At 44.8% G+C, this 27874-nt stretch overlaps 1 protein-coding gene across 1 annotated transcript; it reads right to left on the bottom strand.

The window, feature by feature from the left end:
• Window positions 1-124: 124 nt before the first annotated feature.
• Window positions 125-27336, bottom strand: LOC142563105 (venom metalloproteinase antarease-like TtrivMP_A). The gene is made up of 13 exons (XM_075673632.1): window positions 27085-27336; window positions 25214-25386; window positions 23885-23977; window positions 21646-21787; window positions 19074-19231; window positions 12195-12266; window positions 10801-10937; window positions 10649-10698; window positions 7392-7500; window positions 6309-6479; window positions 5204-5339; window positions 4490-4627; window positions 125-403 (listed from the first exon to the last, which is right to left on the bottom strand). Exons 1-13 carry the CDS (start codon window positions 27143-27145, stop codon window positions 365-367), a joined length of 1479 nt encoding a protein of 492 aa, XP_075529747.1. The 5' UTR covers window positions 27146-27336; the 3' UTR covers window positions 125-364.
• Between the last annotated feature and the right edge of the window lie 538 nt (window positions 27337-27874).

Genomic DNA, 27874 nt, shown 5'->3' with positions numbered 1-27874 from the left:
CATCAGAGAAATTCGTTTTATTTTATTATAGGCGGCGCACATTTAGCGCATTAGACCGTTCGCTGAAACCACGTGCGAGTGTAGTTGTGGATACTGACTGCACATTTTTCAGCTTTCTGTTCATCATAGTCACAGATCTCCTTTGACACTTCTATTGCAGCGAAAATAATGGTTTATTCTGTCAAGCACTAGTCTAAACAATAGAAGTGCAAACATCAACAAGATCACAGCTCGGGTACTTGTGGCAGTTCATGTTATAGTTTATCTGTTGTAGAAGATACAATATTGTTCATAAGATGCCCGTAGAAGACTTGCAGTAAGCTCCGTGAATGTAAAAGACTCTTAATTTTTCACTTCACATCGTTTACTTCTGTTTCTTACCACAAATTCCTCGGATGCAAACCTGCGTAAATAAAACAAAATAAAACAATTAAGAACATACCATTCATCTATTCAGAAAGTTTTCATTCGAACACAATATCTTTTTACAATTTATTGATATGCCATAGTATATAATTTCTACATGTGCCAATAAAGTAAAGAAAAGAGTGGTGAACGATACGAGCTCGGGAAATGAGGCTAATTTTTTGCAGTACCATGGTGTAAAAACGCTTAACAATTTTTTACCGGTCCTTAAGTAATCAGCAGAATATGTGCAAGATACATTGCGTCAAACCAAGCTTTATAGAAATTCATATCGACGTTTATCAAGATGTGATGCCCCCACAGCAACCACTGCTTCATGAGCCAATTCCGCGTTTATATATCCTACTTGTTCATGGTCTTCGGGCCACAGGATCAGGGCTAGAGCTCTCTTAGACATATTACAAGTGCTGTGACTCAAATAAAAGTTAAGCACTACGTTTCCAACAGGTACTAGACAAAAAACGTACACACAATGCAGACCACATACTTGCTATGGCCAGACGCGAGAACTCCTTTGTAACAATCCATAAATAATTGACTCGCCATCCTGGCCCTGCACAAGTGGATACTGGCGAAGCTGTTGAATACCACTTTCTAGAACTGCTGAGGTCGTTATTCAATCTTTGATTGTATTAGAGTAATATTAGTAACGGTAATTTAGAGTAATTGTACGAATAGGAGCAGTTGTAATTTCGACAGCACGCCGCCGCCTATGCGGTGCTGTAACATTGAAATCAGTTGATATGCTGGTTTTTGTGTACAAAAGGCTAGGGACGTCACTCTTCACGTCGCAAGCTGCCGTCGCTGCAACAGCGGCGGTACGAGCCATTGCTCTTGGCCTGCACTGCCGCCGGGATCGGCCCATACTTTTGCTAACGGGCGGGAACACGAAAAATGCTGACCACCGAGAGGCCAAAAGCTTCGCTGTAATAAAGCGTGATATTAAAGAAGCTGTTAATCTGAATAACAATTTTCAGAATTGGAGGTGTCAGGTTCGATACCAGATTAGTTTTCTTTTCTTCTGGACTCAACATTATAATTTTAGCCGCGGCGCGGCCGCATTTTGATGAGGGTGAAATGCAAGAACGCCGGTGTCCTGGTGATCTCCTGCACACCGGCTCTCCTGGTGGGCAAAATTAATTCGGAGTCCCCAGCATGGCGTGCCTCATAATCAAGTCCTAGTTTTTGCGCGTAGAACTCCAGAATTCAATTCAATATTATAATTTTCATTGAAAATGTGAATAAACTAGGAGGGAGCATTACGTCATGCAGCCAGATTTTAAAAGCAAGCCCTTCCCTTTTACCTGCGACTGCAGCTTCGCGCGCGGCTTCAAAGGTCAGCCACTTTAACATCATCCTACCTTAGAGAACACGGACTTCGTATATCATACGAAAAGTGCGCAGCGGTGGCATTTACCAGGAAATCAATGTCTCCATACATGATATCCGTCGACAGACACATGATCTCGTACAACACGAGTCACAGATTTTTGGGGGTGGTCCTTGATAAAAATCTCTCCTGGACCCCTCATGTGAATTATGTGAAAAAGCGCCTGACAGGAATTTGTCATATGTTTAAGTTCCTTGCAGGAAAGACCTGGGGAGTACCAGTACACTCTATGCTGCAACTGTACAGGGTCCTCTTTATTGGATTCCTACGGTACAGTCTACCGGTCATGTCCAACACCTGCAGAACTAACCTGAATATAATTCAAAGCATCCAAGCCCAAGCCCTCAAGATATGTCTCGGTCTACCGCGGAGTGCGTCAACGACTGAGGTTATTGCAGTCGCTCAAGATTTCACTATTAAAACGCACATTATCATTGATACAATGCGTGTGCACATACGACACTTGGCCCGGACCCCTACCCACCACCTAGCAAGTCTCCCAGTAGATAGGCCCCACACGACATTCAGTGCGACTGTCTTCGCGCACTGTGCCTCTTTCAGGTCAGGTTACACACCTGCGGCAAGGCCTTCCATTCCTCCATGGTGTATGCGCCGTACTCAAGTGAACCTTACAATCCCAGGCCTTCAGAAGAAGTCGGACTTGTCATCATCAGCGCTCAAGCAACTAACTTTACTTCTCTTGTACGAGAAATACAGCGACTGCACACACGTCTACACTGATGGATCAACTACATCAACCAGTTCCGGCGGCGCTCTAGTTATACCAGCAATGAGAATAACCAAGCGGTTCAAGACTTCCCATGTCACTACGTCCACAGCTGCAGAGCTCGCGGCTCTCCGCGACGCGCTTCAAGTGATAAACGCTGAAAGTCCTAGAAAATGGGCAGTCTTCTGCGATTCAAGGCGGGCCTTGCAATGTGTGCAGTCGTTTCTCCGACATGGAACTCACGATCAGCTCACGTGCGAAGTCGCGGAACTTGTTCATCACTTAATAGCAAAAGGACATGATATCTCTTTTCAGTGGATACCAGGTCATTGCGGTATCCTTGGAAATGATGACGCCGATAAGGCAGCTCGGACGTCAAACCAAGAAGACCGCAGCGTCCCCATTCCTCTCTCAAGGACCGACGCCGCGAGGCAACTTGGCATTCTAGCACGCACGATCTCCTTGGCAGAGTGGAACACCGCACATACAAGGCGCACAAGACTGCACAGACTAAACCCGTCACTTCAACTCAAACCTCCAGCGGGTCTACACCGACGTGAAGCGTCTCTTCTGTGTCGGTTATGGCTTGGAGTTGCCTTCACGAATGCCTACTCAGCACTAATTGGCATGGCTAATACTCCTGCATGTGATGTTTGCGGATGCGAGGAGAACATTGCCCACTTATTGTGCCATTGTCCACAATTTCAAGCACAAAGACAGTTTTTGTCCAACACATTGAGGAAACTAGACGATCGCCCTCTGAGTGAACAGACCATATTAGAGCACCGTCCCGACCGATCATCGGCTCAGAAGGGAGTGAAGGCACTTTTGTGTTTTCTCAGAACTTCTGGTTTGCTCGAGCGACTCTAACTGAAGTGCTGTCCGTACGCGTATCTACACCTTCTCTCTCCCTTCTTTCTCTTCCCCTTCTCCCATCCCCCAGTGTAGGGTAGCCAACCAGACTATTGACTGGTTAACATCCCTGCCTTTCCTGATTTCTCCTCTCTCTCTCTCTCTCTCTCCCTTTTACCTCTTTTCCTTCTCAATATGTCAGGTCAGCACGTGACCCTGTGGTCGATAAGATCAGCACAGCGTGCTCAGTTTTTGGTAGGCTTTATTCAACGCGCCCTTGTTCGGCAGGTCGTTGCAATTTTGATCGTTGGTTGAAACGTACACATTTACCGCCTTCGTTGCAAAACGCCAGTGCGGCAGCTCCACGCTGTTGTCGCACCTGCTGCCTGTACAGAAAGGCGTGCGCCTAGCGCTTCTAATGCGGCGATGGTGGATACTAAAACTTGCCGCACCATGATCACGTGTTGTACCAACTTTCTAGGTTTCAATTTCGTTACGTAATGCCCATTTCTCGCTATTTCCTTCATCCGTGAGTACTGACGCGGCTCCGTGACGATGGCCGTTGTCGGGCGAGTTAGAAACGGCAGCAGCTACCTACTGCGATCACGCACGCAGCAAATGTCGCTGGAAACTTTCAATGAGACTTACCGCTGAAAATATGAAGTGATTGACTCATGCTCAGAAAGTTAGCACAACGGATGATAGCAAGGAGGAAATAATAAAAATGAAAGCAGCGTCAGCTTGTTCCAATGACGGAGCAGCACGCTGACATCTACCGCGGCGTCCACATTTCCTTCTCGTCGGCCGTCTCTTAAGCATGCTCCTTGAAGACAAATGCGTAGTAACTCGCCTTTTTATAGGACAAGTCACTCATATCAGCGCTTAGCGTCAAGCCACGGGGCTTTGCGCGTGGCCAGCAAGCTGACGGCGTCTTCATTGCACTTTAGCAGCCGCACGCTTGGGGCCAGTCATGTGGTTTTTAAAACCTACTGCTCACATGCACGTCGCTTATCAATGTTTTCCTCGGGCGCCTTTATTTGCGGAGCAAAGATTCGCACTATAGAGGGCTGTTCGGAGCAGCGAAAATTCCTTACCGTTCCGTTCCCGCAACTTGCATAGTCTGGTGCTTCGAACTCCAAATGCTCACGGGTCGCGTAGATTCTGCCGAAGAAGCCGCGCTGAGCTTTCGAGTACACGCACCGCACTTTGCAGCGCTTAACGACAGCAGGCGACTGAAAAAGAGAGCACAGAAAAGGGATCACGTTGTGCGCACCTAACCAGGCACAATTATCCCTTCGCTGTTTCGTCAACAGACATTGCTGATTTGAAAACTGATTAGAAACAAAACTTGATGCGCGTATGTCTGACGAACGATCATATAGCTATTAGTCATATCTCGTAGTTGCACGGTTCGCTGATTTGGCAATAAAAATAATTGTCTAAGCCAAGCTGTTCAGTTTCGTCTCTACTCTTCCTTAATTTTACAGATGTAAGCCAACACACTGTCTCTTCAGTTGCATAATCTATTAATGATTGGCATTTATTATTTCATGGTCACAAGCTTTAATTATCGTGTAACTCAAGAAAATGTCTGCATTTCAACTACCCACGTAGGTGAAGTTGTTTCGTATGCCGGTCAAGTGTTCCCGACAGCTGTGACCTTAGCGTACGTGTTGAAGTTATATTTTTTATTGATGTGCTATACTCTTGATCCTTAAGAACGCGCACTGAACGAAACAAGTAGAAATAAGGGCAAAATGTTACTGAGTGAAGCTTTAACAAAATCCAAAATAAAACACATCGCCTACCGTGTCTGCTGTCACGCTTGCTTGGCCAGCAAGTTTATATTTGCAGATATCCTGTGGTTTAACCAGCATTCCGGGATAGTAGCCATCCAATTTGTGCCCCTGCGACTTAAGCCACCAGCAGGACGGTCCTCTCAATCTGGTCAATGTTGTGGGGAAAAAATAACAGGACGGAGCTTTGTGAAAACTTGACGTAACCATTATGTACAACATTTTTTTGTATGGAGGCCTTGACGGTTAACTCCACAACCACAACGTCGAATCCCTTTTTCCCTGACAGCAATAAGAAACATTCCTATTGCTTAAACGCGGTGCACGGACCCCTTGCATGTTCATGGAGAGTGCTCACATCGTAAGTCTTCAAACTGCTCCATATAAGCTTATACTCAAACTCAGTTATTATGAATTTATTGAAGCTTGAGCTACACCTCCAACTCGTGTGCCTTCCTCAAGGGATGAATAAGGATTCCTTCGTCACTTCGTGGTGTGCGTTCTCTTTTCTTGTGTCGCCGTTTTATGCGCTGTTTTTGTCCCCTTTACCATGTTAAACCGACTAACCCAGCAATGCACACTTCTGCGATTTTTTCATTCTTTCATACAGTCATTGAAAGTGAATATCATATGCGTTAACTACCCAAGAATCCTCATCGACTTATGGTCCGTGATTATTTTCTGCGACTAGTATAAATAAATCACTTCCGCTTTCCTGACTGCCTAACGACCTCTTTATGTCTGCTCCAAGATCGCCATCCGACCACTCGCGGTAGCACAGCGACTCTGTCATTCCGCTGCACAGTACGAGGTCGCATGCAGGTTCTGCTCCCGTCAGCGACTACCGCACTTCGATTAGAGATAAATGAAAAATACAACAGTGGTATAGCCGTTTTGAGAGTTCACAAAACCGCCTCGTGTTGTCAAAATTAATCTAGTGCTACTCCACCTCACCCCCCAAACACACACTCAATTCCAGCGTCTAACGTAGCCATGTTGAGCCAGTTGATACGTCGACAGCTGCGTAATGTCGCCTACAAGAGATTAACTTCACCGTCAAGACCATCGCAACGTAAAGTACAAGAAGCGTGCGCTCGTGACAGTGACAAATATTAACCTCATGACGTATTGCATCTGAGTGACGCTGCACGGGGAAAAACGGTGGTAGTTTGGTCCGGTGTTGAGGTAACTCATGATGTACCCCTGGCTGAACGGGCACCCCGAGGCCCCTGGGTGACCCGGCACGATGTTAGTCATGGGCGGGTCCCCATCGTGCGCAGCTCCCAACCTGCAAGGGAGTGTACAACAGGCTTGCATGGACTGATGCATAGGAGAATGCATACATTCTATGCATACAGAGAGAGAGAGAGGGAGAGAAGCAATCGGAGGCAGGGAGATTAACCAGACGCGCGTCTGATTTGCTAGCCTGCACTAGGGAAATGAGCAGAGCGGTCAAAAGAGAGAGAAAAGGGAATAGATAGAGCAATAGTCACGCGCACACTTGAAGGAGCCCACCAAATCTACAAATGGTCGCAAGGACCTGTCGACTTCAAATACACGCTATAACGCCTTCGTTGGTTTCTGTGCCAGCGACGCTCACAGCCATGGTCCAAGGATATCGGCGTAGGAAATCGGTCTTTTGTGTTTCAATGCTCCTCTATTGACCCTGTTTGTCACGTCAACACGCATGCAACGACACCTGAGCATTTAAACTGAGATTCTTTGGCCATATCATTTCAAGGAGTCGAATATTCTCTACCAGTTTAACCGCTACGCGAACAAACACTCTCCCAGGAATTAGGAGGTCATGGCTTCAGTGAAAAGTTGGTTCAGGCTTAACGCCGCGTAGGCGAAGGCTGCAAAATACAAACTTGAAAACTTCGTGCAAAATTCATCACGATCACAGTTTGCCTAAAGTATTAGAAATTACCTCCTTCCACACAGCAACTATGAACTCCGGATTTAAAATGAAAGACGCAGCTCGATGGTACGCTTCGGTTGTTGCATTCACACTTTTATGACATTTTTACTTGATGAAGAGGTTCCATTTTTTAACACGTAGACGTTTGCGAGACTTAAACTCAGACAAAAAAACTTTCCTGTAATGTGATATTTACGTACTACCCAAAATTTGTTGTATGAAGGCAGTGCGCTATCTCTGAGAACAAAACGTACAAGTGATGTCTATATAAAGCCTTACAAGTGTGCCACTTCATGCGTCAGAGCGTGCATTCCGTCGTAGGAGCCAGGATTGTCTTCACCGATGCCCACAAGCGAACTGGTGCACACGCCACCTACGAAGGCCAGTCCTGAAAAATAAAATAGCAATGCAACAGTTTTAGTCAGTTGTAAATTTCGAAATTTTTTTGTACGCATATCCAGAAACTTCTGTCACTGTGCACAGTTCTTTTCCACGTGTTCTTCGGTGCTACTTGTACGGTGCTAAGTCTCAGTTCTGTACAACACCTGGTGCCTGTGTGCACTTGTCATCTTCACTGTATGTATTTTGTCACTTTGTGATGCTCTCCTGGAGCCTGAGGTAACATGAACAAATAAGTCGTAACAACAAGCTTCCCTTAAAATGCTAACGTAAGAAGACCTCCATATATATATTGGTGTACTTTCTCCACTCTTATTTCGTGCTGCACCCAATAAATGTATTCAGTTGTAAACAGGTCTGCTGAGACCGACGTGGCGGGTACAATACTCGGTCGCAGCGGCCGCGTTGCGATAAGGGCTAAATGCAAAAACGCTCGTGTTCTTAAATTTAGGTGCACTTTTAATTATCCTGAGTTATCAAAATTAATCCGGAATGCTGCCCTACTGTGTTTCTCATGATGTGCTATGCAGTTCCGGGACGTTAAACCCTGTGGCAGCTCCAACGCAGTCCTCTGTTAATGGTTCACCCGTACTTTCTACACTTCTTTGCTGTGTTTGTACTCTTGTACGCTCAATCCTTTCTAACATAGCCAGGCACCAACTAGCTAAGCTAGAAATTCTCCTAGACATCTTTTCTCCAATCTCATATATTGTGCCCCATTTTCTCCTGACCCAGTACAGGGTAGCCAGTCGGAGATTACCTCTGGTTAACCTCCACGTCTTTAATTTGCTTTTATCTATTATCCCTGAACACATTGAACGATGAACGCTTCATTATGTGATGTACCCGTGCAAAGTGTGAACTTCGCTCCTCCTTCTCATCTTTCCGTACCCTTTCACCCAGCGCAGGGTAGCCAACCGGACTCAGTCTGGCTAACCTCCGCACCCGTGCCATATACGGCTTCTCTCTCTTTGTCGGGGAGTCAAACACATATTGGTTGTCGCTGATGTCAACAGGTACACAGTTTCTAAAAGCTGCGGAGGAAACCACATGTTGCATTGTTAACCGGTTTTTAGACTATGTTGTTTTATTGTTGTTGTTGTTGTTATCATGACAATTCCGCACAGTTCAAGCCACGCGGCAATTTTGAATCCGCAGTCTTAGATGAAGTCGTCCCTTTGCCGTGCTCTCCTAATCTGCCTTGCTGGGCTTATTTTCACTTCGCGTAGTTATAGATGCCCGACTAAAGGATATGCTCCTGGTCAGATTCCGGATGTCTATGAGGTTCACTTCCTTTTTACAAGAAGTTAAAATTGGGGAAAACAATTTCATAAAGTGTTTTGGGTAGTCCTGCATTTGGATCTTACTTATTACGCTCTATAGCTATGATAAAAATCTAAACATATGCTTCAAAAACCTACCTCTGGAACCGGTGTACTTTTTCTTGCACAGAATAATATTGCCAAGGATTATAATTGCAGAAGCTAATGCTATTACGTGTACTTATGTACTTATCTATATACTAAATTTCCGCACTCTTTCCAAGAAGCGCAAGTTGCGAAATAACTAAAGCTCTAGAGATGCTGATGATAATGTAACTGCAGCAGTGACGGAAAAACAAAAGTTTAAGCCATGCATTCCACCATTCCTTCTTTCTTGTTCTTCTCATTGTTGATGGGCTATTTATTATTTTTTTCTTTCAGAGAATTTTTCCGGCCAGCTCGGCGCCTGTATTTCAACATTTTCCGCAACTTTTTACTTTTTCTCGGGAACTCTGACTCAGTAATGTCTTTATCCTATAGTCCAGGTACATAAACAAAATTATTCCTTTAATTTCCCTATTCACGTATCCTTTATTTCTTTTATTTATTTTTATGCTTGTGTGTTCTCAGTTATGACTGTTTGTCTATGCGAGAGACGCGCTGTGACAGCCTCAGACCATTATTGCGTCAGCTGAAGCCGTTTCGAATCCTTTTAAAAATTGCTGCAGGAATAACGTACATTCAGTACGCTCCAAAAGTACTGTGATTACCATCGGTTAGTTCAGCGCGTGGCGTAGCTTACGCGCCTATTAAAGGTTAAGGTCTTCGCTACATTTTCTCGCGCTCTATCTGCAGAGTCTGTACGAACAAAACCTGGTACGTGCCTTCAATTGCAGCATTGCGGTTCTTAACCAGAACAGCAACTTGGATATGTTAAGTCCATGAGTACAAACGGCGAAAACGCTCAAAATGCGCGGTGGAATGGAAATAACTAATCAAATACGCAAGCGCTGACTTTTAACTAGAACATCATCAAAGAAGGAACACCTTTAAATAAAAATAAATGCTGAGGGCATCATCAAACAAACATTTCATATGGTTTAGCCTGTGTAGGCTCGTCTAATTACTTCTTCTGGTGAAGACCACTTCTGCTGGTGACATGCACCCGCAAAGCAATGTTTGATAATCAAATCACGGTTTGAGTACAAATAAGTACGCTCCTCAGACGATAATATTCTGGTTTGGTTATCAGCGCCCGCGCCTGTAATTCCTTTGTTTTACTCTTCTTTTCTGCACTGCATGTTCTTTTTTAACATGGACCTATAAAGTTATCTGCTTTTAATATTTCTGTTAATAGTTTCGCATATCAGGCTTTTGCCTCTGGAATCCGTGAGACGTACAACTGCCAAATCATATCGCAACAGAAGTACCCGTCGCGGTAGCTCTGTGCCCATAGAATCCTGCTCCTGAGCTAGAGGTCGCGGGCTGGACTCACGGATGAGGTGGTCACATTTCGACGGGGGCGAAGTACAAAACTCTTGTGCACTGAGGGGCACGATAAAAAAAAACCAAGTGGTCAAAATTACTCCGGAGCCCTCCAGTACAATCTCTGTCACAGCCTGAAAGTTAGTTTGGACGTTCGAGCCTCTCAATTAGTCACTCAATAAATAAATAAATAAATAAATAAATAAATAAATAAATAAATAAATAAATAAATAAATAAATAAATCTATCAATCAACAAGAGCAACGCAATCTCACGCTATATGGACATGAATGTGCAGCAGTATTGAACACATTCTTTAGCTGCGTAAAATACGTTATTTGTGAAACCTCTGGCTTCACTGTCAGTTTGGAACAAGCGTCTCAGCGTTACCTTTACGCCTAGTATCTGGCACACCACTGTCCATACCATACATGTCACGTCTGAAAAAAAGAAAAGCAACCTTGTTCAACACTTCTTCTTAAACCAAAAATAGCGCTTGTGAACAGGCTTCTTTTCAAGATCGAGATATAATGCGTACATACCCCGTGGCTACGTAGACAACGTCGGGATCCCCGAATTGTCGCCTTTTCACTTTGACGTAGTTGACCAGTCGCGTGATCGTTGTTGTGTCGTCCATGTACTTGTCGTCTCCTTTAAAGTAGGGTTCGTCCCGCGCGCTCTGTAGAAAGCACGATGAACAAATTGCTTAAACTTCAACTCTATTTATTTTCCGAAAAATTGTTGAGGAACCTCCGCGCGAGAAAAGCAGGCAGCTTGGACGAACCCTGAAGGCAAGTACGTACTTCAGTGTTCATGCCAGCTCAACAAAACTGGACTGCATTTAACATTATTAATTAAGAAGTTACCTTGTATTAAATGTGAGTCGCAGATTTCTTTAAATCGACGAGGAATGTTGATTACACTCGCATAGCGTGCTTTCTTCTATTAAGTCCGCATATATTGGTCAGTTGCCTGATTCTAAGCTCACCTACTACGTGATGCGTGTGGTTAAATAGAGCGTTCCGCTCCTGCCGCCTTGACCGTGGACGGCGCTGGCTAACACTCCCAGGGCCAGTCTTGCCCACAAACACCTAATAAAATGGGCGAGATGATGGCCGCGGCGGTAGCTGCATCGGTAAAGCACCGCATGCGTGATGCGGAGAGTGTGTTTGCGACTCCCTCCCACCTGCTGCATGTTATCTTTCCGTCCACTTTCGTTTCGCTTCACCTGGTTATTTCTACATTTTAGTTAAACATAACAATTAGCTTAGCCGCCGTGTTGGCTTCGCGGTTATGGAGTTGCGCTGCTAAGCACAGGTCGCGGGACCAAAGCCCGGCCTCGCTGGCCGCGTTTCGATGGGGGCGAAATGCAAGAACGCTCGTATACCATGCAGTGGGTGCAGGGGAAAAAACCCCACATGGTCAAAATTATTTCGTTGTCTCCAACTATGGCGTGCCTCGTAATAAGATCGTGGTTTTGTCCCTTAAAGTCCCGAATTTAAATTTTACAAGAGTACTCAATTGAAATTAGGTGACAGGGCCTTAGTATCCTGCGTCCTATCTATCTATCTATCTATCTATCTATCTATCTATCTATCTATCTATCTATCTATCTATCTATCTATCTATCTATCTATCTGTCTATCTGTCTATCTATCTATCTATCTATCTATCTATCTATCTATCTATCTATCTATCTAATATTTCTGTATTTCAGTCTGCCTATCTGTGTGTCTGAAACCTGGCTGAATCTCAAAACCTCCCTCATTGCTGATACTTGCGACTTCGACATCATCTGGATACGGCTTTTGCAACTAGAGAACTTCCAACATGTGGCCTTGTTCGCAGCAAGGAATATCTTGCGGCTAAGACACCGCCGCGAATAAATAAACGTGCACGTACACGCGCGATGAATATACAAATTCGTGACAATCACCAGAACTCGCTCGAGTCCCGTCAGGAGCAGTTTTATCCTTGGAGCACTCGTGTCCTTGAAGCGTAAGTTGGCCTGAAAGAAAAGGACAACTTCAGAAGAGGATGTCCTTGCGACGATTGCAAATTAAATCATAGTTCGTCTCCTCTGAACTTGCTCGAGCCCTCACTGCGTAACTTTCCGCGCGTGTGCACCACGGAAAATGCGAAACACCAGTGAAATTAACCTACTGTCAGCTTGCTTATCAAGCGAAGTCTTATATACCAGCATCGCCTTCCGTACTTAAGCACTGGCCGTAAAATCCCGTTGTCCTTCTTTTTATATTCCAGAATTTTTTTTTTCATAATCGATAATTAACGCGCACAACTCACAAAAAACTTAGCAGTTACTCATAGCCTGTTTCTGTCGCTATAATTACTTACACCTCTGTCGTGCCTTATGTTCACAATGCCTTCAGTGTCCATGCCATTTACCGGTCGCGCCTCTGACATGTTTATAATGCTATTTCTTTTTTTTTCATGGGTACTGTGGTTATTCGTGTCCATTCTTCCTCTTTATAATAACCCGCAATGAAATTTTTATGGGGGGTAATAAACGATGATAGCGATATTGCAATCTTGCGAAAACTACCATTTTATTTACCAGATCGCCAATGTGCACCCATTGGTTTACTTTAGAGTCACCTTAGCCTCCCATGGCTTGGTCGGTGCAGGCATAGTTTTCTTTCACCCATGACATGACAAGAACTTTACTTGAGCCCTGAGAGACTGAGATCTAGGGGAGCCGAAGGCTCCCCAAGATCAAGTTGGTGGCTCCGCCCATGATGGGACCAGGAGACGAAGTCTCGCCGCAATGTCGTGGGCCCTCTGGACAGCCTGGAGATGAATTTGGAGATTGCTGCTCTTGATGGATTCCTCTCATTGTCCGTTCGTGATGGTTGGAGAGGCGTTAAGTGCTAGGCACAGCCAGAGCATGTGTTCAAAAGAGCGTGAGTCATGACCACATTTGGGGCACGACTGTGAGTGGTCAGGGACTACCCTGTTAAGGGACCGAGGAGTGGGATACAAACTGGTTTGCAGGAGTCTGAGTGTGGTAGCCTGAGGTTTGCTTAATCTGGGGTTGGGGGGGGGATGTCTTGATACTCAGTTGATAATGGGAAACAATTTCGTGGAAAGTACATAATGGATCTTTGTGGATGTTGACCTCATTCCAAGCCTAGCTACCCGCGACAGCGGGGTACGGGAAATAGCGCGTACTCCGGTGGGCTTGCTCGTTGAGATTATATCCGAACGGGTTATAAGCCATCTAGATGTGCTGGGAACTACGAGGTGTGGTATCCTTCACCCACTCCCCATTTTTTAGATATTTTTTATGAAGTTGTACGTTTGAAGTAAGTCAGTGCGGCCTGGCCTCGCCGCTGAATTGAGTGTAAAATCTGTTTGAGTGAATTAGTGCAGACTCTGCTTGAGATTTATCCTCATATTCTAGACGCCAGTTTACGATCATGGACTACAGGTATTCGGGCCACCGATTACACAAAGTACAATTTTTTTTCTGTCGTATATGCACATTCGTTTCCGACTGACTACGACTGAAGCAGTGCACAGCGTCAAAGCAAGGCAGTATGATAACTGAAATTCTGGCTCATTAGGGTTTGGCATTCTGGTACCGCCGTAAAGAAAGGCACTAGGGCGTTCGGCCATAATGTGATACGGCAATCCAGTGCCTCGCGCGTGCTACCTTTTTCCAGGCGGCTTCATTATCATCGTCATCACCTTCATCTTCATACTATTTATGCCTACTAGGGCCACTACAGTACGAAGGCCTATCCCAGCGATCTCCAATTGTGGTTTCATAAATGGTGTCTTATGATAAACTTCAAAAAGACATCAGTAAAACCTATTCGAACACATAGTTGGCTTATTTGGTGCATGCTTCTGACCAGGACTGTTGCGCGCCAATAGGGGCACCGACCATAAGTACGACGCGAATAGACGCACACATGGACAGACAACTGTGGTATAAAGTTTGTAAACAGGGATGAAGTGCCTCAGACAGGCTGGCCAACGTTTCGATAGGAGGACCTATCTTCGTCAAAGGCGGCCTCGTCATCCTCGGCGTGTCAGTTTTAAAGGGTTAGTGCAGTGACGTCACGTGCGGGTGTTGTCGCTGGCGGCTGGTTTTAAAGAGAGGGATTACAAGAGGAAACAAGCGGTGTCGTCCGACGTCTGTGAGCTTCATTCTCAAGACGAGGGGACAAGAGCGTGAGAGTGGGCACGCGGGGAGAAAAGAAAAGAAATAGAAGCAGAAAAAAAGGAAAAAAAAGGGAAAAAAAGGGGGGGGGGGAACCAGGGCGGCACCAAGACAGACAAAAAAGGGGGGAGTGAAAGAAAAAGAAAGAGAAAAGTGAAATCTTTAAGAAATACAGGGGCTTGGGAGCGTGTTGGGGATGCGAAAGGTTAAGAGGTATTCAGGGGGAGTCGTTGGCGGCATGTTTTTGAGGCATTAAAACGGTCAGTGTGAAGCCAGCCACTGCACAAGTGAAACAGTCAACACAAGAACAGTTGGAACACAGACAGTGGAATGTGAAAAGAACCAGAAGGCACACACAGCACCAAAAATGACATCAACCACCGTGCAAACCGACACAATGGCAACAGACAACAGAAAACCCACCACCGAAGTCTACACACAGACCCCCACACGCCTGCCTGCACACACACAAACTCAAACAGAGACCGAGATCGAATTAAGCCAGGCATACGATAATAAACCGGCCGAACAGAAAAACACCCCACGCAAATCTGCCCGCAAGAAGACAAGTAAATGACAGACATCGCAAAACAATAACTCTTCAATGCCACGAAGCACCGAATTCCTACAGGCTAGAAAACTTACCAAAAAACATGTGAGCTACACCTCCCATCTGAAAACCTACACAAGCTGCACAGAGAAAAATATAATTCCTAAAGGCCTAACACTCAAGGCTGTACCAGCTCTAGGAACACTCCCACCACACCATCGCGCAAACTGGCAAACAACATTACATAATGCCTCACTTTCACTTTTGAATATCCTCAAAGAACACTGCGAAGAGCAAATCGAAACTTTTAACCACAGACTTAGGAACATAACCCTGACACCAGATGAGAAGAGAGATTTAGAACATTACGGCGAAAAACAATCTAGAAAATTGGTTCAAAAACAAAGGAAAAAAGCAAATTTTAATCAAAAAACAACCTTCCAGCCAAACAGCCACCACTCCCAGACAAGAGGGACCTCGAGCTTAGAAGTACCAGACAGGAAGGAAATTTCCACAGAACTAAACCGCTCCAATGTTATAGACATTTCTAAAACATTAAGTCAAAAAGAAATAGCCGTACTCAGCAAGGGCTTAAACTTTTGCCCCACGAACAACACAATAAATGAATTCGAGCTTCACAAGGACCTCTCAGAATTCTCCCGACGAATGCGTATCCGACACTTTTTTGCAGACACACCAGACACCGGGACGACACCACTTAGAGCCCAATCCACTTGGACTCCCGAACCAGAACAAGCCATAGAACTTGACATATACCTTAAAACTATCACTAAAGAAATTATAAGCCAATCCAAGACATCTAAGCGACCTAAAAACATAACTGCGTCGGAGAGTCATATCATTTCAAATCTGAGCTGCCGGAATGACATTGTTATTAAGGAAGCAGATAAGGGTGGAAGTATAGTTATTTGGCCAACAGAAAAATACAAGCACGAGGCTTACAGACAACTAAACAACCCAGAACATTACCGCAAACTAGATAACGACCCGACATTGTCCTACACAGTGACAATTACCAACAGGCTGAAATCACTTTTGGCTGATGAATTGATAACACCATCAGAATACAAATTTCTTAAACCAAGCAACAAAACTGCCGGACGTTTTTACCTCCTTCCGAAAATTCATAAAATTCCATCCGCTGAACTATACACTGCTATTATCCCAGGCCGTCCGATAGTATCAAACAACAACACCCCGACAGAGAGTATCTCCACATTCCTTAACCACTACCTTGGTGACTTGCCAAAAGCACTTCCGTCATTTGTACAAGATACGCCCCACCTCCTGAGAATTATAGAAGACATTAATACTAAAGGCACACTACCCCACAACACAATTCTCGCAACACTAGACGTCACGGCGCTGTACACCAACATTCCAATCCCTGATGGTTTATCTTCGATAAAACAAACGCTGTCTAAACACAGTGCACAACACTCTACTGAAGTCTACCTGTCTCTCCTTGAATTAGTTCTCACACATAACTACTTCGAATTTGAAGAGAATTACTACCTACAGATACATGGTACAAGCATGGGTACGCCTTTTGCACCAACCTACGCGAACATATTTATGGGGATTCTAGAAACAGATTTCCTATCGCGCTGCACTACTAAGCCCCACACATACCTAAGATACATAGACGACATACTCATAATCTGGGGACATGGTCAAGACAGTCTAGATAAATATGTAGCCTTTCTAAATTCTGTTCACCCAACAATAAAATTCACATCAGTATCCTCAACTGAGCGCATAAACTTTCTGGACACAACAATATACATTGACAATGGTGAACTAAAGACAACGCTGTATAGGAAACCTTTCGACAAACAACAGTACCTAGAATATACCAGCCACCATCCCAGACATTGCAAACAAGGCATCTTTAAAGGCCAAGCCACACGACTACGTCGCATTTGCGTTGAAAACCAAGACTACATAGATAGACTCGATCACCTTAAAGAAACACTATCAAACAGGAACCACCCAAACAGTGACCTTCAAACAGCTTACATCGCTGCAACCAAACTTGATCGAGCCGAGGTCCTCAAGCCCCGCCCGAGGATCACAAGAACAACAACGCCTATTCTTACTACTAAATTCTCAAACGCACTCCCAAACGTGAATAACATCCTAAGTAAATACTACCCGATTCTCACCAGCAACCAGAAACTTAAGAAGATTTTTCCCGACCCTCCCAGAGTGGCCTACAGACGCAACACTAATTTTAAAGATGTTCTTGTGCACGCCAAACTACAGAAAAAGAAGAAGTTGGGAACCAATCCCTGTGGCCGCCCCAGGTGCTCTACATGCAAACACATTCAATCTACTACTACAGTAAAAAGTACAGCGTCGAATTACACACACAAGGTAACTTCGGCTTTCACCTGCACATCAAGCAACGTAGTCTACTGTCTAGAATGCGCCGCTTGTAGCAAACAATACATAGGTGAGACTGGACAACAAATTAATACAAGACTCAATGGTCACCGCGCGGACACAAAACACAATTTACCCAAAGCAGTAGCCAGCCACTTTAATGAACATGGACATATGTTTGACAAAGCAAGGCTCTATATACTACAAACAAATTTCCGTTCCCCTCGCGAAAGGAAGTATACGGAATCATACCTCATACACAAGTTTAATTGCCTACACCCGACAGGAATTAATTTGGCACGCGGCAACTTAGAATCTTTAAAAGCTGTAACTTAAATCTGAAACTCTCATATCATCAACCAATACACAAAACACATGTGGCCACCAGCCAACTTTAATTCTTTACCTCACCTACTCTTCCATTCCGAAAGAATTTTTTCCTGCCTACTACTCAATTTAATGTACTCTTTCAGGTTTTTACGTCTATACCAACTGTACGATCCCCTTCTTCCATGTACACTTGCCCCCTTCTGCGCGCGTCACCCTCCTGTTTGTTATACCGGTTTCAGCCCCCTCTCCCTTCCCTCCCCCCCTTTTTCTTTAATCTTTTTTTTTTCTTGAAATCCCCTCGACAACACATTCCGAAGTCAATATGCCTTTTTCGGCGCCTCAACACAGAGTATCGCCATCTCTGGATGCCGCCGTAACGACACCTACGTTAAGCGCGTGGGGCAGTGCCCCTTGAAAGACGATGCCGCTGCCTTTCAGTCACCCCATACATTGCACCGCAGACTCCTCGTCGCCACCTTAACTATTTCAAAGTTACTCGACGTATTACTACTATGCTACTCAAGTCACTTTCAACTCATGTTTTTTTTTTTTTGTGTCTGGGTTTTTCTCCTTTCTCTTTTTTTTGTTTTTTTGTCTTTTGTGTTACTCGCGCGCTGACCGCTTGACTGACCGTTTTAATGCCTCAAAAACATGCCGCCAACGACTCCCCCTGAATACCTCTTAACCTTTCGCATCCCCAACACGCTCCCAAGCCCCTGTATTTCTTAAAGATTTCACTTTTCTCTTTCTTTTTCTTTCACTCCCCCCTTTTTTGTCTGTCTTGGTGCCGCCCTGGTTCCCCCCCCCCTTTTTTTCCCTTTTTTTTCCTTTTTTTCTGCTTCTATTTCTTTTCTTTTCTCCCCGCGTGCCCACTCTCACGCTCTTGTCCCCTCGTCTTGAGAATGAAGCTCACAGACGTCGGACGACACCGCTTGTTTCCTCTTGTAATCCCTCTCTTTAAAACCAGCCGCCAGCGACAACACCCGCACGTGACGTCACTGCACTAACCCTTTAAAACTGACACGCCGAGGATGACGAGGCCGCCTTTGACGAAGATAGGTCCTCCTATCGAAACGTTGGCCAGCCTGTCTGAGGCACTTCATCCCTGTTTACAAACTTTATACCACAGTGTGCTCTTCCATCTGTCAGCCCCTTTCTTGTTTTTGGACTTACATGGACAGACAAGGATGTGTCCCTGTCCGTATTGTTTCTATATCGTTGTTATCCTCATTGCCGCGCCACAATTCTGGTCGGAAAAATAGCTCAGCTTTTAGCGAACCCATTCTACGGCTCATTCGACCTTCATTAAGAAACAATCCGACGATGAGAACGAATGAACTCACGCTGTTGATCATAACGCACATGTACCCAAGCAGGTGTTGCGTCTTAGCGAAGCGCCGCTGATGTATCTTATCGGAGATGACAAACACCTCTACGGTGACCTCCGTTGGAACCGTTTGGTAAAAGTTGTACTGCCTCTCGGTGAGTAGCGTGGCATTGTCTGAAAAATAAAAATTATGGGTAACCAGCGACGATGATGATCAATGTAAGAGAATAGCCGAACGTCTCTGGAAACCTACATTCGCTTTATTAAATGAGTAACGCACTTTTAGGCGTACATTTCCCGCAGGCAGAATATGGAGATAGCGTTTGTTGTTTCATTGTGTAACAGAGCCATTAGCAAGCGCACAACTGTCATACGTAGAAGCCAATTCGTCATACGCGTGACGTGTCCAGCGGCGCGAGCGCCGTTGTGCAAGGCGACTATCCTCCTTTCCCGCCACCCAAGCCCTCTCCCGCAGCTGAGGCGAGGGTGGCGGGAGAAGCGGAGGGATGTGCTACAGTGCAGCTGTACTCTCGATCGCGCTGCCACCGCAGCATTTGGACTTTCAGACGTCCCAAAGCTCTCGCGCGATAGCCACGTGCGTCTCAAAACAGCTGCGCAGCCGTTGGCGTTCGACTACGAACACGCCCCGCAATGCGGGCGCCCTTTCCATTGGCTCCTTTGTACCGCCGGTGAAAGTCCGACCTCCAGAAGAATGCACGCAAGAGCCAAAAAATGAATCAATTTGCTCTACAAGAAGCTGCATAAGCGTGGGTTTGCATATAGGTGCGGGTGTATGCCGCCCGCTTTCAGAGCGGACAGTCCTAGAGTGCCGGCCTATAAGGTCGTAAAATCAGTAGTCGGTCAAGGCGCTGTTAAGCTTTCTTCGTTCGAGTAGGCTATTACCATTGCTTCTTTTTATTTATTTCTTCGTTTCTTGCGGGCGTTTGCATTGTTTCTGCGCTTTTCCTTCCATCTTTATTTCCCCACTTGCCTTCCCTCCGTGTAGGGTAGGAAACCAAATCGTTCGCTCCCGTTTAAGCTCGCTGACTTTCCCATTTCATTTCATTTCTCTCTCTCTCTCTCTCTCTCTCTCTCTCTCTCTCTCTCTCTCTCTCTCTCTCTCTCTCTCTCGCTCTCGCTCTCATAATACCCAGGCTTAAAATTCGCGATCTGGACTTTGAAGGGCAGGGACGAACGCTTCAAATACTGCATCACCGTGAAACGAGACCTGCTTTCACATTGCAATGTTTGGCTGTGAATATTGGATATTTCATTAATGACAATATGAAACCGCTTCTTGCTGAGCCGGTAATGCTTGCCACACTCATGACTAATAAGCTGAAGCTGAAGACAAAAAATTCACAAAAAATATCTCATTTTGCATGGTTCGATGGCGTTTTCGTTTAATATGATTCACAGCTTCTCTTGGCAACATCAAGGTGTCGTAGTAAATTTTAAACATACTGACAGACATGTCGTGAACTTTAGGACTTAAATTGTACCCAACAGAAGACGCACGAAGCCGGTTCCATTACCGGCCACGGCTGCCACTTTCTAGGCAGGATGAAATGCAAGGACACTTTTGTGTGTCGTACTTTTGCGCGAACGTTAAAACGATCCAGATAGTCCAACTTACTATGGAGCCACTCCAGTGTGTCTTCTCTTGTTGCCCTTCATTGCTTTAGGATTTTAAGCCTATTCAATCAATCAACAGGAACACTATCACATTCCATCACAGTTCGCTGACATCATCGATCTACCGATGTCCCGTGGTATCTAATTTGCTTAGGTCACGTGCACAGCTGATTCATGCACTTCATTTTCGTGGCGGGCTAGTGGGCTAGTGTTTCTCTGCGTTTCACGGCGTCATCTGTTATCTAACACAAGCTAGTGTGCACACACACTCCAATAGACGTGACGCAGATTTAGTGTAAATATCGAACAGTGTTCGGCTAAATCCTAAAAGCCCTAAATTATGCCGAAAGTGGCAGTAACTGTGTTACCTGTGGCAATCTCTGAGAGTGAATGCAATATTTTCGAAGTATTGCCGCAGAGAGGCTAAAAAAACGGACTGGTCGAAATTCCATACTTGTCTGTGTTGATAGGAGGTCTGCTTTCGCTTTGGTTTCTATGAACGGAAATTTATTAATTAATAAATATACAGATATCCTTTAAATAGTTCCTGAGGCGCTTTTAAGATGATCGAATCTATTATTAAATGATCAAGCATTATTACAGTAAGCTATTCTTGAGCAAATTAACACAACGAACATCACGTGATATCTATTAGGGAAGTCATTAAGACTGCAGAAAAAAATTCAAATATTAAATAACGACGCTCACTGAAGTGCAACAAGAACGAAGTATCACGTCACGCGAGTTTTTCGGCAACAGCGATCGAGACAGCGCGACGAGGGGGATTTTCGTCACTTACAGTATCCCTGTTTTATTTTTATTTATTTGTTTTTCTTGTTCCGGGAGATTCACGGGGGACAAAGCCACGTCATTTCTCGCATTCCGTACAGTGCAGTAATGATGTGAGCAGTCAACACAAAGATGCTTATATGAACAAATGGCAAGACTCTCACCCGTTCCTCCTGGAATGAGAGTGTCGAACATGCCACTTGGCTCCTCTTTGATTTCGTAGATCATGTGAGCAACACTGCCATCCTTGGACCTTTCCGTCGCCGGCACTGGCGAAATCTTGTGCCGTGGTCCTACGACACCTTCCTGCAGTTTGAGCGACGAGGAATTAGAAGCCAGGACTTCATCTTACGCGGACAATGTACAACTCTCGTCACGTTGCACATCGCACAGTATATAGTTACAAACATGCAGCATTTGCACGGCTGGACTGAAAGAGCATAAGGTATGTTTTCATCTTCAAGCTATTTCCCCCAGTTATATTAGATTATGTTCCTAAACACTGCAAAGCATGCACGCAGCCATGGAATTCCCTGTGACCTTTTGCCTAGTTAGCGATGCATTACACCTAGCCATTTCCTGAATTCGTGCAAAAATCGTCTGGTGTACATGCGCCAGCAGCGAGGTTTTCAGCACATATGTGACCGTCATGCCTTAAGCTAGAGCGCATTACGTTTGAGAGAACCAATTAAAAGGCGAGGACTTCCCAATGGGAAAAACTTGCTCAGCCCAATGTCGGGCAAGTATATGGGTGCCAATCGTGACACCTGTGGCCCATGCTTGGCCATTTCAGTTGGGCCGTTCTTGGGGATTGACATCGGCCTTGCCTTACATCGGCCAATTATTAGGGTGCCGACCTAGGGCCGATCACTTCTGCCAACCTGGCCGGCTTCAAACCTAGCAAGTCCCATGACAATTTGTGGGTGGGCTCACTTCTGAGCCTACATCGAATGTAGCACGGCCCAGGGCAAGCTAAAGGCTGGCCCATGTCTGGGCCTACATGGAACCTACCATGTCCCATGAAAATTTGTAGGTCGGCTTACGTCTAGGCCTACATTGGACTTACATGGATTTCTAGCAAGGCTTATACTTTGGAAGCTGCCTATCCCTGGCCGATAACAAGCAGGCATGCATCCTTAATGTACACTATGCACAGTACAAAATGTGCTGCGCACCACTGAAATCATATTCATTTAAACATTTATTACAAAACAGTTATCTTACAAAAATCACAAAATGCTGAAGCTTGTGCTACATAATCCCGTGCACATAGACGAGAACAAATGGATCACTGAGACCACGTTATCAAAATATGAATACCATTTTAAAGAGACTGCGGTTGTGTCTGCCTTGCATTAAAAGGCCATTCTTGGTGTCATTAAAAATATCACAGTAGAGAATCAACAATACGAACTGAAAAATGACATGCAGAAAAAATATTTAAGAAAGAAGAATGTAGATACTTTTTGTGACACACTGGTTTCGGGAAGGCAATTCACTCAACTAAGCAAAGAAGAAAGTGCTTAGTCGTGTAAGAAAGTAGCAAAAAGCCCTTGTCGTTCCGCAAAAAAATTTCACAATAATTATTCACTCAAATTTTAAAGTTAGGCACTTGCGATAAAACCTTATGCTGGGGTCGAAAGGCACGAAATTTCTTTTGAATGCACCTGACATAGTACGTTGGCAACGTACTTCGGCACGACGTAGTTCACAATTCACTGTATACCAAACTGTCACAGGCGGCCCCCTCAGCAGTTTTCTTAACATCGGCCGTCAGCCATTTCCACTTGGACTTGGTTGTAAAAAAGAATGAAGAGATGAAACTGCTCGGCTTTCGTCCCTTTTGCCGTTTTTTTACTCAAATATGTGTGTAGCATTACTTTCAAACATTACGAAAAAGCCTGACGTACATTAAGCTCACGGTGGTAATAATGGCAGTCGGAAATCAAATCAACACTTTTTTTTTATTTGCGAACAAATTGGCAGCCATGTATTCTTACCTTCGCGTCTGCGGCCTACCTTCTAGTAGGGTCCTTCACTTCAAATAATATATACGTATATGTTGCAATGCTTGGAATTTCCTGTTATCGCTTAACTGAACATCAGTGTCAAATGCGGATGCATCAAGCTCTCAGTGGTATTTCAAGACTATAATAATCCTCGCGAGAACTCCCTCAGCTTGATAGAGCGTACTTGTTACACAGAACAACCCTTTAATTAGCTTTTAGTGTGTCTACGTCAAACGTAGTCCTCCGAAGCAAAACGGGTTCTGTATCGCCTGCTCTCTCATGACTGCAGCTTTCAAATAGGCAAGTTGTGTGCTCTTAAATATGGTTGCGGTGATGCATTGACACAGTGATGTTGACATAATGAGTACCGCACGAAAGCTGAATTGACGCATACCAGCTCAAGGCCGTTGTTGGTCTCTGTAACCATTACAGTGGCCAGCCGCCTTTCATCCTCGTAGAGGTTTCCGTCGATGTCATCTCCTCTGTACTGCAGATGAATCCAAACACGAGAGTTAGTATACACTTCTTTGAGTAAGCGGTCGTCATGGCTGTACATGAAACACAGTTCTAAGGGCATTTGCACACGTCAGTTAAAGTACTGCGCTAAGATCCATCCAAGACAAGCGCTCATCCTGCGCTTTGTAGCTCTCCGTGAAGCCTTATTCTTGAAAGAATCCTAACTCGACTGTCTCAAACAGTTCCGCTTCGTTTCGCTTTGGGCCATTTCATGTTAAAATTATGTGAACTCCTACATTTTGGCATTGCGTGATCGCAGATAGATAGTAATGAACAAACGCGATTACATTATCGTTGCTTTCGTCACTACCTGACTACGTCAGTGCTTGACGTAAACGCTTACCCTGAGCTGTCAAGTGACCCACGTGAACTTCAAGTTCTGAGTGCTTGTGTCTCCGACAATTGTTATGGCATGTATCGCTAAGTGCAGTGTTCGTCCGATATTACAGCGCTGTGTCGTTTTCGTTATCAAGTCTACAATTCTTTTCACACGTTAACATTTTGTAAAATTTTTATCAGGCTACACGGACTCACTTCAAATGTGCACTGTTTCCGGCTCTTTCTTCGCCGTATATTTCTTCGCCGTATAATTATACTTGGGAGGCGAAAAATAAAACGCAATTATTCCAAATTGCATAGTTAAGAGCATCGCTCTGCATGAGCGCGTTGTTCAGGTTTTCGCGACTGCTTTAGTGCTTTGCATCCATACAGTTACTCTAACGTCCCCCTTAAAACTTAAGACGTTCGTAGTTCGAGCTGCAAGCTTTTTTAGTACCTTGATGCAATGTTGACCGTCCACCATGCGCTGCAAAAGTGTTGATTATTTTCCTGCTGAACACTGGCCTCAACCGAAGGTTGTGCCTTACTTTTTGAGAGACGGTCTGTCTTGATCGTTTGATATGTGGACATGTTTTGTGCGTATGTGCGTCTTAGTTCATACGTCTCTGGATGTCTATAGCGAAGGCTAGACTTTAGTGATACGACCAACCTAGTGGCTAGCCTAGTAGTTAGTATAATCTAGTCTAGTCCAAATAGCTCTCTAGTAAAGACTAGCCTAGTGGCATGCTGGAATAGCATTCAGGTAAATCTCGCGACCATTTCATTAAAGTCTCACGGCTCTCTGTCTCTCTATGCTTGCTTTTGTATTAAAGGCTCTTGCAAAAGAAACAGAGCAAAAGCGCAAGAACTCCTCTTGGAATGTACTTACGAAATGAACAGTCGGTTTCCCGTTTTCGTGTTCATGGACTGCAAGCGTCGACGCTGCGACTGACGTCTTTCGCAAGTTGAGAACTAGGCCTTCGTGTACGCGAACGAGCTTCGCGCCGTCAACCTCGCGTTCTTCCAGCAGATGTGGGTAGACGAGCCTTTTCTCCTGAACGCCTACGTCAAAGACCAGAGAAAAGTGAGGAAATTACATTGACTAGTCTTCTGCACGCCGGTACATATTCAAATACGTATCTACGCGGAAACCTTTCCGGCATATTTTGTTCTGACACCTCCTGATGAAGGTGTCTTGCTGAATTGAGAGCAAGGGCAACTGACGCAAAGCAAGGGCATCGATATGATGTAAACAGCGTGATAAGTTGCAAACACATCTACTTTCTCACAAGGAAGAATGACTTTTCAGAGCTTTGATTGCTGCGAGGCTGTTCTTTTGCGGAAAACAAAGCAAATTATCTTTTTTTTTTTTTGTGGGCACAATTTCATTGTGTAAGTCGCTAAAAACTAGGCCCTGATCTATAGCTCGCAGGCACATGATAAGTGAGCTGTAGAGCCAACGTTGGTGGACGCAACCTATTCTTATGCGTATGCAAGATGCCCGCCGCCTCTTTGCTGAACTAATACTAAGGCGCGTTGTTCGCATTCCGTGAAAATAGGAAGGTAATGGGTAGGCAATGTTTAAAGTATATGTGCTTATTTATTGCGGCCTTTGTAGTTAAATTTACCAATACAGGAGCTGCAAACCGTTATAAGATGGCTTAACGAACGGCGCAGAACATAGCCAGCCGTCCTGGGAGCACCATAACACGGCGGAAATTAAATGTTGTGGAACTTGGGTGAGCATTACGTCTGATGGGCATGCGAAAGTAAATGAGTGTGAATAAATTACGGTGTTTGCAAAAAATATTTTAAGCAAATAGTCGAAAGCGTCGTGTGGCAGTTATCCTCAATGTTTCACAATGTCCCGAGGGAAGTATTCGTGACACCGAGTTAACGCTCTGTGAAATAGGGAATCAAGGAGAGGGACAGGGTTATGTTTAGGATAATTTGGTGAAAAAGTTCGTGACGTATTTATGCGATTTGGAAATAATTGCTTGAGTACTCTCCCTATTCTTCGTATTTTCACGTGTTCATACGAAGTGCTTACAAACACGAGACTGTCATCGAGTTCACATTTCATGGGGATACTGGGGCACTCTGTGTCATATGCGCGTGCGAAGTTTGATGTGCGCGCATTTTTCTCTACGTGTTTTCTGCGCCCCAGTTCTCAGGTGTTTTCTTTTACCGTTTAAGCAGTGTTGTAAACACAACTCTCTTGAATCACGTTATGACTGTAGCGCGTACAGCCACCACGTGGGTATGCTTGCGGCAAGGCCATTCTTCAGCAAGGCTTCCTCAGGCAATGTGGTATGAGACGTTATGGAACACTAATGTATTTCGTACCACGCCTTGAACGCGATTATTTCAAAACTGCTGGTACTCTCCCTATGCTGTTTAATTAGTAAGCTGTGGTCACTTATGTAGTTTACAATTATCGCACATGTTTATATCCCACCATAGCAATAGTGCCAGCAAAAGGATGTCTTGCTGGATATACGACATTGTTTTATTTCTTCAAATTACCTTAAAATGATTTCTGAAACACCTAATGCGCATGTTAGACAGGCAAAGGTACTGCATGAGCGTGCAGTAAGTATTGATTACACTCGCTGCAAGCCTTCGCTTGACTCAAAGGAGGGGACTGCACAGTAGTATGTGCTTAAGTACAAAAAAAACTTCGATCAAGCACCAGAACTGCGTGTCAACTCGATAAAGGGTTTAGCGCAAAATATTCGTGCGGTAGCGAATTTGCCTTACCTGTTACAACACTTGCCAACACGAGAAAGAGCAAACCGACTTGTACTGGCGAGTGCCTCATGGTGAGCGCTCTAGGCGGTACGCTGATCGTACACCAAGACGCCAAGGTGATGAGATGATGCGGGTACAGTATGGCAGTTATTTAAATGTACCACTCCGGTCAATGCACGTAGAACGACATCACGACGCTGACGTCGGGACGCATAGAGCGACTGTCTGCTTTCGTCATGTCGTTTCGTCGCCTGAACGCAATATCAGTGTCCCCGAAGAAATCACAGCATGTATGCTTTACTCGTGAGACGCCCGACTTAAATGTCGCCATAAGATGGGTTTCGCATTTTCCTTCACTGGACAGGCTATCAGACAACTACAACTCGGGAATCCATCTTAAGTCCGCACAAACGTCAGGCGGGCATCGTTCGGAAAAATAAGCACACTGCTGCGTGATTGAAGTCGTGGAAATTGTCGTGTGTTTCACGTGTTCTGCTAAAATAAATTAAATGTGCGGCAGCAACGTCTCTGACCAACATAAGTGGATAACCAGCACGCATTTCAAAGTTTAACGATCGTCTTCACAGATAAACTTTACGGTCACTGCAAGTAAAAAAGAGTTAAGGATATGTATATATTTTTTTTAATTCAACGTCATTCACTGCACGTCATAGGAGCAACGACCCCGTTTCAGTTAGAGCTGGCATGCCAGTTAAGCTGGGGCAGTGGCTAAACTGAAGCCTTGGCTGTGGACATTGGTCTTTCTCTATTGTTCTGTCGTTAAGATAATATTGATGTG

This window comes from Dermacentor variabilis, chromosome 11 (genome assembly GCF_050947875.1).
Source record: "Dermacentor variabilis isolate Ectoservices chromosome 11, ASM5094787v1, whole genome shotgun sequence".
NCBI lineage: Eukaryota > Metazoa > Arthropoda > Arachnida > Ixodida > Ixodidae > Dermacentor > Dermacentor variabilis.
The sequence above is the reverse complement of the archived record's forward strand: the minus strand, read 5'-3'. Positions and strand labels throughout refer to the sequence as shown.

Coding starts and splice junctions, on each gene's coding strand:
- LOC142563105 (XM_075673632.1), bottom strand. CDS start 27,145: ATGAGGCACTCGCCAGTACAAGTCGGTTTGCTCTTTCTCGTGTTGGCA. Junction 12,267..19,073: donor TGTGCGTTATGATCAACAGC/GTGAGTTCATTC, acceptor CTTTTCTTTCAG/GCCAACTTACGCTTCAAGGA. Junction 10,699..10,800: donor GTTGTCTACGTAGCCACGGG/GTATGTACGCAT, acceptor TCTTTTTTTCAG/ACGTGACATGTATGGTATGG.